The following is a 13,115-nucleotide window of genomic DNA, read 5'->3' as shown; positions in this document are numbered from 1 at the left end:
TTATGTACACTTTTCACCTGCGTTTGTAGTTATAATCAATCACATCCAATGCACAGTGTATTGTGGGCAATATCAGCGATTACAGAAGAGACGGTTCTACATGGAAATAGTAAACCATCCAGGAACCTTTGGCATATTCTTTTCAACATACTACGATTTGGGACTATACTAATTCTATTTTCTAATGTTATTTAGGACGGAAAGTATGCGGATAGTATGTGAATTGAGACACTAGAGACAATTAAGCAGGTGTGATTTGGAGGTGGTTGGAGCTAAAATCTGCAGAGCTGCGGCCCTCCAGGAATTGAGTTTGAGACCACTGGTGTAGAAAAACATTTCCAGCAAACTCAAAAATATTTGGCTCTGCATACAAACAGGATAATTCCATTTCTGACCTTGAAAGGGGCTCAAAACGGTATCTTTAAATCACTGGATTGCTGATTGGATGAGATCCATTTCACTCTCAGACAGTCGCTCGTTGTGTTATAGGGCTGTACAGTGGTTTGATAGCTAGCACTGTTGTCCCATCTAGAAGGCTCCCAGATCAAGCTCCAGCAGGGACGGCAGGCTTGTCTGTGTAGAGTTTGCATGTTCTCTGAATGAAAAATTCTAAATTGTCCCTCCACCAACTTGAGTGTAAAGTCGATCGCACTTCTGGATGAGAAAGCAAAGAGCAGCATTTGTGACAACTCAAGGTATAGCATGCCATACAGTATTTAAAATAAGACTTTAGATGGCGCTCTGTGTAATTTGAACACCGTACTATAACAATGCGTTCACACCGCCACCAGCGAGAGTGTTAAAAGTAGCCGGAAGTCATTCATTTTAACGGCACAGTGCATTTTGGTTGGTTGAGCATCAATGAGAGATAAAAGCAGCTCAACTTTGTAGTAATAAGCTATGATGAGGTTCGGCAACCTATCGCAAAGTACTTCAAGTCCACCGCTTGTGAGGGTATATGGTTCAATAAACCTTGGTTCCGACCAAATTAGTTACCAAGTAAAAGCACAGAGGTTGATTATTATGTAAGTTTCCTAGTTTGTAATGTAGGATGCGCACAAACTAACCTTACCCGGCAAGCATTTTTTGTTTTTAAAAGATGTCTAATAGATGTCTAATAGACGTCTAAACATAGTCGTCTTGGCTAAAACAAGGCTAAATTTGGGCTGTCAGTGAAAATCTTATAGACGTCTAAGAATAGTTTAAAACTAGACTAGTCAAAGAGAAATAAAGAGAAATGAATGACTACACATATAAAGTCTGTCTATTTGATGACTAGTCTAGTTTTGGGCTATTCTTAGATGTCTATTAGATTTTCACTGACAGCCCAAATTTAGCCTTGTTTTAGCCAAGCTGTCTACGTTTAGATGTCAATTAGACATCTATTAAACACAAAATTGTTTGCTGGGTAACGTAAAGCCCAAGGCTATTAAACATCTTCTACACAAAAGCCTCACAACTTTTAATTTAATTGATTTATTTCATTAAAAAACATGTAAACATATTCAGCTGGGTAGGGCAGTTACTTTGAATGTAGATTGTTGTTGGCAGGGTGGCCAGAGTGAATTCTGACCCTCTTGCCAGCAGCAGTGTGAATGCACATTAAGGGTCCGTGTCCACCAAAGCGTTTTTACACCAGAATAATAAGCGGAGTGTTTTTTCTTCTGTTGTTGTCAATAAAAGCGCCATGTTTTTAAAACACTGGCAGTGTAGTCAGGCACTGAGCATCAACATTTTTCTACTCTGCAGATAGCTTTGTTTTTAAAAACTTTGACAGTAGAGAAGTACTCACAGCTTAACGTTTTTAGAACAGTGCTCACAAAAACACTTCGTTAGACACGCGCCCTAATAGAAAACAATGTTTAGAATTTTAAAAAACATGGTGTGGCATAGCGTGTCTCCTGTGTGACCCTTTAAAGCAGTGGTCTTTAACCTTTTTATCACCGTGGACAGATCAACGCAACAATTTTACTGCGGTCGTAGATTGAAGGTTGCTAAGTGACCATCAACCGTTTTTGTCTCATTGCTGAAGCTCTTGATGCAACTTTTATTGAAAAAATTACAAAGCACTCCAGTGTTTGGTTGTTCTGTGTTTGTCCGAGATAATTAGTCGACCGAAATGTGTATATTAATGGCGGGAGTGCATCACACCGTCACAAACTCTAGAAAAGACGCCATTTGCACCTTCATTTGCGATCTCCAGCAGTTGATCTTCTTGCACAGCCATGATGGATTCACCTCATTTTTTGACAAATGGGTCGCGGATCCATTCCTTGGCTGTTCGCACGCCTTTTCCCCTTAGCAAAGAAACTTTTCAAAGACGTCTGTTTCTTACTCATTTTACTGCTTGTGGGTTAAATTTGGGCACTCAAGTGACCGAGATGTAACCGTGAGAATACGGTCATTTTTCAAAATAGAAGACTTTTCAAAATAAAAGATTGTTCAGACTCAGATAATAAATAAAATGGAAATAATTAATGATTTCTTGTGCGGCCGGGTACCAATTGATCCACGGATCAGTACCGGTCCGCAACCCGGTGGTTGAGGACCACTGCTCTAAAGTGTAGGTGCATTCCATTTCACTTGCAGACAGTTTCTCACTGTGTACCAAATTGGATACATCAATCTCCAGTGGGCACAATGAAACAATCATGGCCAAACTGAAGTGCTGGAAACAGGCCACTTCATAGGCCACTTCAGATTACTGATTGGGTGTGTTCCATTTTACTTTTACACAGTCTTTCAGTGTTCCAAATAAGATCTGTCTCCAAACGCCACTGCAAAGTAAGAACATTTATGGCCACCATACTGAAGGGTTGTTCCATAAGGCAACTTCATATTAGCCTTCAGATCACAGGATTACTGATTACTGGGTGTGTTCCGCTTCAATGTCACACACACACTTATGCTGTGTTCCAAAAGAGATCAGTTCAGCTACAATATTGAAGATTACTTAAAACCATTTTTTTTCTTCAAATATTTAATTTGTGGAGTGGATGGCAGAGAAATGCTCTGAAGGGTAAGCCCTTTAAAGGGATTAGGGCATAGGAAGGAACTGTTCGGCAGATTTTTTTTTTTACATATTTTTTGGTGTTGTTTATTTTTTGAAAAAGAGCAGGACTTGGATCTCTATCCATTGGCTTGAGTGGTAGGAGGCTAATCTGAAAAGTGAACTAAAGCCCACAGTGTGCTTAGTTTATGCATACTTCTCTGATGATGAAATGGAGTCAAGATCACTGCAAACTGACTGACTGTAGGAAAGGGCTGGAATCTATGCAAAATAATTCATTAAAAAATCTGAGTTTGACCAAAAGATCAAGTTATGATTGAAAATGATGATGTCAGCTACCCACCACCAGCCCACAATGCTATTCGAATTACTTCTCACTATCAGTATTGCTAATTTGTGCCAAGAAAATTACTTCTGTTGATGTAACTTGTTAAATATTTTTTTATTTTCCTGCATTGAGATTTGTGGAACTTGGGCTATCAGCGAAAATCTAATAGACATCTAAGAATAGCCTTAAATTAGACTAGTCGTCAAATAGACAGATTAGACAGACTTAATATATGTAGTCATTAATTTCTGTTTATTTGATGATTAGTCTAGTTTTGGCCTATTCTTATACATCTATTAGATTTTCATTGACAGCCCAAATATAGCCTTGTTTTAGGCAAGACGACTATATTAGACATAAAAAATGCTTGCTGGGTAGTAACTATGCTTATGAAAACAAGCGTGAACATTCTTCAAAACTTCTCGTGTTTTCAAAGGTTTGGAACAACATGAGGCTGAATAAACAATGACATACATTTGTACAAACAATTTCTTCAATGCAAGCTAAATACAGCTTCATTCCCCTGTATGAACTCCTTTCAGCATGATGCCTGGTTGGTACTTTTTGATGTGCATTGTTTATATTACAGAACTAATGTCCACTAGAGGGCGTTCACAGTGAATGTGTTTATATCCTCAAATGGCTTCGAATACAAAGGAAAACGTGAACTGAAACCGAACTATTTCGTTTGTCCACGGCGTGAAAAAACAAAACAAAAAAACATCCCACTGTCATTTAACTCAGACTTTTATTTCATTTAAAATAATTCATACAAATGCATACAGTCACAAACATTTCTTTTTGGATTCTGTTTAACAAAAAATATTAATATCTCATAGTATATATAGTATGTATATTGCTAGCCTACCACTTTACCAGGAAGGAAACTATGTAGGCGATGGAGAGCTGCAACTATCCCGGCATCCTCGAAAAAACACGGTACAATCAAGTCACACACAAACAGGCAAGCATAACAGCTTTGCACAAGACAAATTTGTTTTTGTTGTGTTTTTTTTTTTTTGTTTGTTGTCGTCAAAATTGTTTTTTATTGAAACTTTCGTTTAAAAAAAAATGAATTTTTTTCTGTTTTCTTTTTTTAACACATAAGGTAATACATGCTCCAAAAATAAAAACATACTGAGTGTAGTTCCTTAAGGTACTGTACTGACTATAAAAGACAAATGGGTAAAAAAAAAACAATGCACTATGTGGTTTAATTTAAAGGAAGAAAGGTAGGAAGGGGGAAACAAATTTTCCTGAGAGGGTGTGCAAATCCCGCCTCTTAGGGGGCTTTTGAAAAACAAACGAGCGGAACTAATATGCTTTTCATCGTATCTATAATCAGGTGGTAAGATGCCTCCCATAATGCTGTTTCGGGTTTTTTATTTCTCATCTACAAACCATTGATCATGTCCTAAAAACTGTACACAAACAGGTTACATTCATGTAATAGCTACAGTTGTTTTAACAATGAAACCCATTAGACAGACAAAATAACAGATAAAAGATCGCCCACTGCACTTGGACAGACTACAATCTAAAACAGCAGGATTTTGCATCAGGAAGTTTAAAATCCACATGATTTTCTCTCTCTTTTGTTTTTGTTGTTGTTTTATTCCCCATTAGATACTTCAAAGAGCGCAGTCCACCCGTTCAGTCAAGAGTTTGGCTAGTCGTGGTTGTTTTTAGTGGCTGGTTCTGAGCCCGGGAGCTTGTTTCAGCTCCTCTTCTTTGGGGTTAAGAAGGACCAGGAGAGTTTTATAGTGGTACGTTTGAAGATGAGGGGGGCTACAACTGTTCGTTGGGGTGCTGCTCTCTATCGGGTTCAGGTTTGCCGGTTTGTCCGGGTGAAGGGGCGTGTGGGGGGTGGGCTACTGTAGGCAGGCTGTGAGTTATGGGCACTGTACTTGGCATGATGCCCTCCACTGGTGGAGGTAGACCCCCTGAAGAGTGGCTCACTACACCTGGAGGGTACCTGCGGAGGTGTGAAAATATACAATGTTAATTAGCAACATTAGCAATATATGTATAAGAAGTACAGATCTACAGTTGAGTGCAAAATTAGTAGCCCTCATGTGAAATATGTATTCTTTTTCAAATATTTCTTAAGTGATGATTTAATGGAGACATTTTCACAGTATTTCCTATAATATTTTTTCTTCTGGAGAAAGTCTTATTTGTTTTATTTCGGCTAGAATAAAAGTGTTTTAAAACCATTTTAAGGGCAATATTATTAGCGCCTTTAAGCAACATTTTTTTTCAGTTGTCTACAGAACAAACCACTGTTATACAATGATTTGCCTATGCCTAAATACCCTAACTTACCTAGTTAACCTAGTTAAGTCTTTAAATGTCACTTTAAGCTGAATGCTAGTATCTTGAAAAATATTTAGTCAAATATTATTTACTGTCATCATGGCAAAGATTAAAGAAATCAGTTATTAGAAATGTGTTGAAAAAAATCTTCTCTCCGCTAACAATTGTATTTGTATAATAATCCTAATAATTATGCATTCGGGTCCATTTTGACTAAAAAGAGATGCAAAAAATGTCAAAAGTATTTAGAAAAACATAGATTTTTAGTAAGGAACCAAATTTTCTAAGTGCTTTAAGGCCTACAAAATACACCTTTTTAATTGTTTTTTAGATTGTATACAGCTTTGTTCGCACTTTACAACAAGCTTCCATTAGTTCATGTTAGTTAACGTACACTCAACAAATATATAATGGAAATACATTTGTTTTTGCTCCCATTTTTTAGATACTGAAAAAGATTTGAATCTTTTTCCACGTACACAAAAAGCCACAACTACTGTTTACACATTTATTTATCATTTGTTTTGTAAAATGAATAAATAATAAAATATATATTTTATTTTTATATATATATATATATATGGCAGCTTGGTGGCGCAGTGGATAGCACGTTCGTCTCACAGCAAGAAGGTTGCTGGTTCGAGCCTCAGGTGGGTCAGCTGGCGTTTCGGTGTGGAGTTTGCATGTTCTCCCCATGTCAATTGGGTAAGCTGAATTGTCCATAGTGTATATGTGGGAATTAGGGTGAATGGATGTTTCCCAGTGATGGGTTGCAGCATATATATATATACACAGTATATATATATATATACACACACACACATACATATATACAGTGCTCAGCATATATAAGTACACCCCTCACAAATCTATCTTATAAATTCATTTTTTTAATAAGAAGCTATAAAATATTTTATTTGTGCATATACATTAGATTAGACAGTACTGAAGGCAGATCTGGAGCTAATCTAACAAAATAACTAACGATAATGGTCCAAAAACTAGCACACCCAAATTGATATGTTATAGAAAAATATTAAATACAAGTAAAAAAAAAAAAATTAAGAGAAGAAAAAAAATGTAAAGTTTATTTGAAATTTTGTGGGTTGTACTTTTTTTTCAAATTAGCTTGAATTTAATTGAATTCTCTTTCAATTTCTAAATATGTTTGGTGACTAAAATATAATTTTAATAAATACATCTGTTTAATAAATCTGTTTTGCTTTAATGGGGTGTACTCAATTATGCTGAGCACTGTATGTATGTATATATATATATATATATATATATATATATATATATATATATATATATATATATATATATATATATATATATATATATATATATATATATATATATATGATATATATTTATATATATATATATATATGAAGAAGTGAATTGTCAGTAGTGTGTTGTACCTGTAGGCTCCATTGAGCTCTGGATGAACAACTGCAGGGTCCATGCCAGCCCAATGCGTGGTCTGTGTGAGGAACTCTTTGTTCACGCAGTTCTTCAGACTGTCTGGAATGCGACCTGGAGGAGGAACACATATTCATTATAAGGCAGGGGTGAAAATGATCATTCAGCAAGCACCAAATCAGACTAAAAAACATTGTTAGTGAGTATATGAAACAGCCACTAGCCAGTTCACTTCAAATGCACCATTTAAAAGGATAGTTTACCCAAAGATGACAATGTACTCACTATTCACTCACCCTCAAATACTTACAAACCTTTATTATAAGTTTCTTTTTTCTGTTAAATACAAAAGAAGGTATTTTGAAAAAAAAACAAAAAAAAAGTTAACCGTTGACTTGACTATAGAACAAAAACAAATACTATGGAAGGTTTCTATTATTTTCCAAAATAACTACGTTAGTGTTCAAAAGAATAAACATAATCAGGTTTTCGGCAAGTAAAGTATGAGTTAACAATAACAGAAGTCTCAGTTTTAGGTGAACTATTTCTTTAAGAATTATCAAATCACAAAGAATGTGATGTAATTCTGTAAAGATGTCATCTGAAGCAAGGCACTGGCATCTTTTCCACATGAGCAGCTTTGTTCACACTTCAAAATGTTATCAAATAGTAAATATTTCACAGTAAATGCTGTTCCACATGACCTACATTTCTGCACCACTCTTGAAAATGCAGTATGTGCCAAACATCTTCTGAGAATGATTTATTAATCTATAGTCAGTATAAGAAAAGCAAAAGGTTTCAAGGTGAGGTTTCCATGTGGTTTTACACCAACATAAAAATAAAAAGTGCAATCAGGTTTTCACTCAATTTTGTCCAATGTTTTGAAAATATAACTGCATGTATCATCTACAAACTGGTCATTTGGTCTCAACTATTGGTCATTTATTATGTACAAAACAAAGCTACAGTGGTTTCCCCTGTTGCAGATTCCTCTTTCCATTTTTATTATTAATTTTTGCAGCCATTTCATAGTGTGACAATTTGGTACACTGCAAATGTTGGAAATAATGTTTCCTTCAGCAATTATTTATGAAATATTGAACATTTTCATAAATTGTACAAATTTGTGTGGTAGCATAGCTAATGATAACATCACATCAAGCCTGTCGAGTTAAAGAGTTCAAGTTCGCTGGATGGATGAAAGGGGTCAGACACCCAATGCTCTCAAATCAATTGACATGTCATTAAAAACTGGAACTGATGGTGTCATGCGAGGACGTACCAGTAATAGCTCGTCGTATCTCCCGTGCCGCCTCCTCCCGCATCTCAATAGAGGCCTGTTCACTGTACCACGCCGCATGAGGGGTGCAGATAAGGTTGGGGGCGTCTTTAAGGGGTCCTTGACTAAAACTGACACACACATGAGAGTCACACAAAAGACGATCTGCTACAAGGAGACATGTTTCTGACAACTCCATTGTTATTTGCTTTGTTTAAATTTGTTTTACTCTGGTTGACATGCTGGTTAAATTAACGTTCTGCTTTCTACGACTTTTACTCTGGAGCATAAACCGGAGCAAAATAAAAATGTGAGTTGACATTTAGCATGATACTTCATTTATTATGGGCATTCGTCATGGTCAATTCATTAGGCAAGCCCTAAAGACAGCTTAAGATTTATTATTATAAAATTTATGGTAGCACTTTAGTTTAAGTACCAAATCTCATTATTAATTTCTGGCTTATTTCCTGCCTATTATTAAGATATTGGTGGTTTATTAGTACTTATAAAGTACCAATTATTTTACATTCCTAATTCCTACACCATACCTAAACTTGACTACTATTTTGCTACCTATAATTAAGCAGCAAATTATGAGTTTAATGAGTTTATGTTATAGTTAATGCTTTGTTATCAGTGAGAATTGTACCTTCAAATAAAGTGTGACCACTTTTATTCTTAATTACAAACTTTTCCTGCCCTGGAAGTTATATGAAAAAACTAAAACTATTCAAAACATTTATATTAGTTTAAATATAATGAAATGAGAAGTTTAAACTAACGTAATCCTAATGAAAAATATTAAAATACAGGCTAATTCATAATACGGTAACACTTTACTTAAAGGTGTCCTTGCTGCACATGTTCCATGTACTTTCAATAGTAACTACAATTAATAATGCACAATTACATGCCACTAAACCTATGCAAAATACGATGGGAACATCGCAACTTTACAGGTACTCTGGCCTGCACCAACTTTGGCCCAGTGGCATAATTTCAGCCGCTCATCAAATGGGCACCCCCCTTTTCTTGGTGTTTCACCGATTTAAGCCCATGACACCTCGAGAAGGCTCGACAGCATCCTGGATCTACTCCTCCTGACCACCACCCAAGTCTATGATGTGATTTGCCTTTCAACAGGTTGACTCTTCCACCAAACCTCCCCTTGTAGCCAAATCCAGAGAGATGTTGCTTCTGCCTCTTCAGTGACCTTTCCTACCAGCCGTTTTCTGGCCATTCCTTCAATTCCTAGCAGTCCAAAGATTTTCCAGAGTGACTGCCCCGCAAACCCCCTACAACCAACCTCTTCTGGTAAATTCCAGGCCCTCCATCCATCCTCCTGACTCTCAAGTATGAGACCTTGAAATTTCGTCACCTTAGAATGATAAGATTCTATCTGACATTTTTGTCAAAATTGAGTAATTGACATATTCTTATTAATTGGCAACTTATTTACATTATTGGATGATTTTTTAATAAGTTGTTTACATTTTAAGACTTTTTATTTAAAAAACAAATGATATACACATACTGTTTGCTATCGAATGCAAAAACTTTGAAGCTCATTATCTCAAAATCAATCAGAACGCAGATAGAACCTTATAATTCCAAGGTGATGATTTCTTGAGCTTGTGTTCATGGGCCTCCTCCATTCAGGGTATTGTTAGTTCTATAAGCACCACCTGTTTGGTGCCTCTAGACCAGAGGACAATATCTGGTCTGAGGCTAGTGTGTGCGATTTCCTCTGGGAATTTAAGCTGCTTTTTAAAGTCTGCCTGCATTTCCCAATCCTTTGCTGAGGTCAAAACACCTTCTAACCCTAACCATATAGTAAGTACATGTAGTTTATTAATAATACCAAAAAAATAAATAGTTACACAGTAACAAGGGCAGCTTAAAATAAGTTGTAACCCAAAATATGTCTAATTTGGTAACATTAGTTTATGAATCAATGAACATGAAGTAAAAACTAGCAATTTATTTGTAGATTTAACATCTACAGTTCTTAATCTAATTATTATCTAATAAAAATGTGTACAAATAATTAACATATTAAAGTCAGCATGAAATCTAAATTTACAATGTTTAGGTGAACAGTACAAAATTGCAAAACGTGCAAAATTATTGTTTTGGTAATCTTCAATCCAAGTCTGACAATTGGTTTCTGTGTTTGGAGTTGTGGTCCTTTTCTGTTGACGTCTGTTTGACAGCTTCAGCAACAATATTCTTAACCACGCCCCTTTTACCATTAGTTTGCTATAAGGCAATGATTCACAAAAAGATAGCCCCGCCCCCTATTAATGTTCCATTTCAGTTGGAAGTATATCAACATACTGAAATAAAAGTCTCAGCAAATTCTTTCACCCAAACTTTAACATATATCTTTTCATCTTAAAATTGTGTTTTTAAATGTTACATTAACATAATTATGTCCTGTAGAATTATTGTTCATTGGTGATTCATAATAACTAATCTAGTTAACGAACAATACGTGAGTAAATAATGCACATTTATGCCGTGCATTAGGGGTGTCAAAATTAAATGTTTCTTCGATGCACTGCGATGTAGATGTGGACAATTCGATATCCGTTCCTTTATAGATTATCACCGGTTATAAAGTATCATTTATCTCATATGTGCTGTTGTGGTAGAATACTATTCGAACGAGGCGAGGGCGAGCAATTAAAATGCTCCAACTACTTAAAAAGCAGATAACTGTGCACACTTCGCTGCATGTGAGTTTGCTGGACACTGAAGTACAGCAGAACCAGAAGACACTTTTTAATTTCTCTCTTTTTCACTTCTCTCTCTCGCTATTAAAGAGATACTTGAGTGTCTGTAGACCGACGGCATTTATCACGGATCAGCTGTGATAGCTGCACAATGTGCAATTTATTACGTGTATACAGACTGTTACCGCGCATTCTTCAGTGTCTGCGTCACTCATCGGTGAAACTGTGATAACAGTTTTAGAGCCGATCGCAACCCTTTCTGTTGAGCGTGTGAACACAAAAACCAATCATAGGAATGTAAGAACACGCACGACAATGCTGAAATAGTAAGCAGGATAATATTTACATTCGTTTATTTGCTATAAATGCTCATGTTGACTTCTGTGATTGTATTTGAGTTTTGTTTGAATCATTCAAAAAGAGGTTTCTTTGAGCAGGTAATATATTCAAATGTCTGACTGCTCGTATTAAAGGATAAAATTGTATTACAGATAATATACTGTATAAATATATTTAACAATTTTAATTCTTGTGTTGTGAAGAAAAAACATAATTGTGGATGGAAAGTATCGTCAATGCACCGTGATGCACTGAGATATGGTATTGAATGGAATCGATAACATGCATGATAATCGGAATTGAACTGTGAGATCAGTGTAGGTTTACACCCTTACCGTGCATTTAGTTTGTATTGCCATGCACCCAAATTGTCCAGTAGTTAATGTATTTACTAACACATACAATTAAAAATAGATTTACAACATTTATTTATCTTTGTTATTGTCAATGAAAATACATTGTTTATTGTTAGCTCATGTTAACTCCTAGTGCATTAACTAATGTTAACAAGCACAACTTTGGATTTTAATCCATTAGTAAATGTTGATCTATGATTAATAAATGCTGTAAGATGATCCATACTTAGTTCATGTTGGTAAATACACCAACTAACATTAATTAATGGTCCTTTATATTAAAGTGTTACAATAAAACCTTACTGTAATTGAACTACACTATAAAAACTATCAAATAATATAAGTAACACTGGCTTTCAGAATTGGTATTTAAAGCAATTTGACCTGATCCATTTTTTGTTGTCAAACTCACATTTAGGGCACACTAACACTATCCGAACCATGCATAGGCGCGTTTCCTGATTCGTTTGAGAAGTGTGAGTGCTCTGAAATGGGCTCAGGCACGGTTCAGTTGGCCAGCCCTCTCCCTGTTGGAAGAGGTGTGCCAGAGCGCGGTTCACTTGGGCTTTGGCGCGGTACGCTTGTACAAAGTGCGCCTGAGCTCAAAACTAAAGGCACGACGTCACTTTTAGGGACTGCTTCATATGGATTGTTTATCATTAACAGTACCTCATATTTTCTGGCATTGTCCGTATACAAAACGGCTATGGGGAAGGTATCTAAGTTTATAAATGATAAAGTGTTATCAAATTTTCTTTTACTGTATGAATTTGTTATTTTTGTTTTTTTGAACTATGATAAGAAGTTGGAAAATGAAGCTTATGTTATTAATCTTTTGATTATACTTACCAAGTTTCATATCCATCGATGTAAATTTAGCAATCAGAAACCTCAGTTTTAGTGGTACTTAAAGAACTAAATATTATATAAATATCATTTGGAAGAGTACTAACAAAAAAGCTGTTAAAACCGTGTATTTGTTTGACACCTTTAAGTTATTTTGAGAACGCAAGGCCTAGCATTGTCATTTTTAATTTTAATCTTTTTTAGTTATTTCATTTTGTTTTACCTCTTGAGTTTTTGTACCTCTATATAAATTTTGAATAGTGTTTTGTATACCTCTGGCATTGTTTTGTATGTATCGTTCTTCCATTAATAAAAAAAAAAAAATAATCATTCTAATTTTCAATCAGCGCAAACTGTCGTAGTTTATTAAAGACGCAAACCCCTCGCTGCACGTCAGCCGCACCTTTGCAAACCTTCTAGTATGTGCAGCACGAGGACATTTATGACAATGAGCGTCAAAAGTTGTGGATCTGTT

At 35.6% G+C, this 13,115-nt stretch overlaps 1 protein-coding gene across 2 annotated transcripts in view; it reads right to left on the bottom strand.

Moving 5' to 3' along the window:
• Nucleotides 1–4,067: 4,067 nt before the first annotated feature.
• LOC130240325 (C-terminal binding protein 1) overlaps nucleotides 4,068–13,115 on the bottom strand; it is a 61,526-nt gene continuing 52,478 nt past the window's right edge. For both annotated transcript variants that reach the window (XM_056471795.1, XM_056471794.1), the window contains exons 7-9: nucleotides 8,365–8,492; nucleotides 7,079–7,193; nucleotides 4,068–5,313 (exon numbers count right to left, since the gene is read on the bottom strand). In XM_056471795.1, coding sequence (XP_056327770.1) covers nucleotides 5,127–5,313; nucleotides 7,079–7,193; nucleotides 8,365–8,492 — 430 coding nt within the window. In that variant the 3' untranslated portion in view covers nucleotides 4,068–5,126. The remainder of the gene's footprint in view (nucleotides 5,314–7,078; nucleotides 7,194–8,364; nucleotides 8,493–13,115) is intronic.

The sequence above is a fragment of the Danio aesculapii genome, chromosome 14 (genome assembly GCF_903798145.1).
Source record: "Danio aesculapii chromosome 14, fDanAes4.1, whole genome shotgun sequence".
In the NCBI taxonomy this organism is placed as follows: Eukaryota; Metazoa; Chordata; class Actinopteri; order Cypriniformes; family Danionidae; genus Danio; species Danio aesculapii.
The sequence above is the reverse complement of the archived record's forward strand: the minus strand, read 5'-3'. Positions and strand labels throughout refer to the sequence as shown.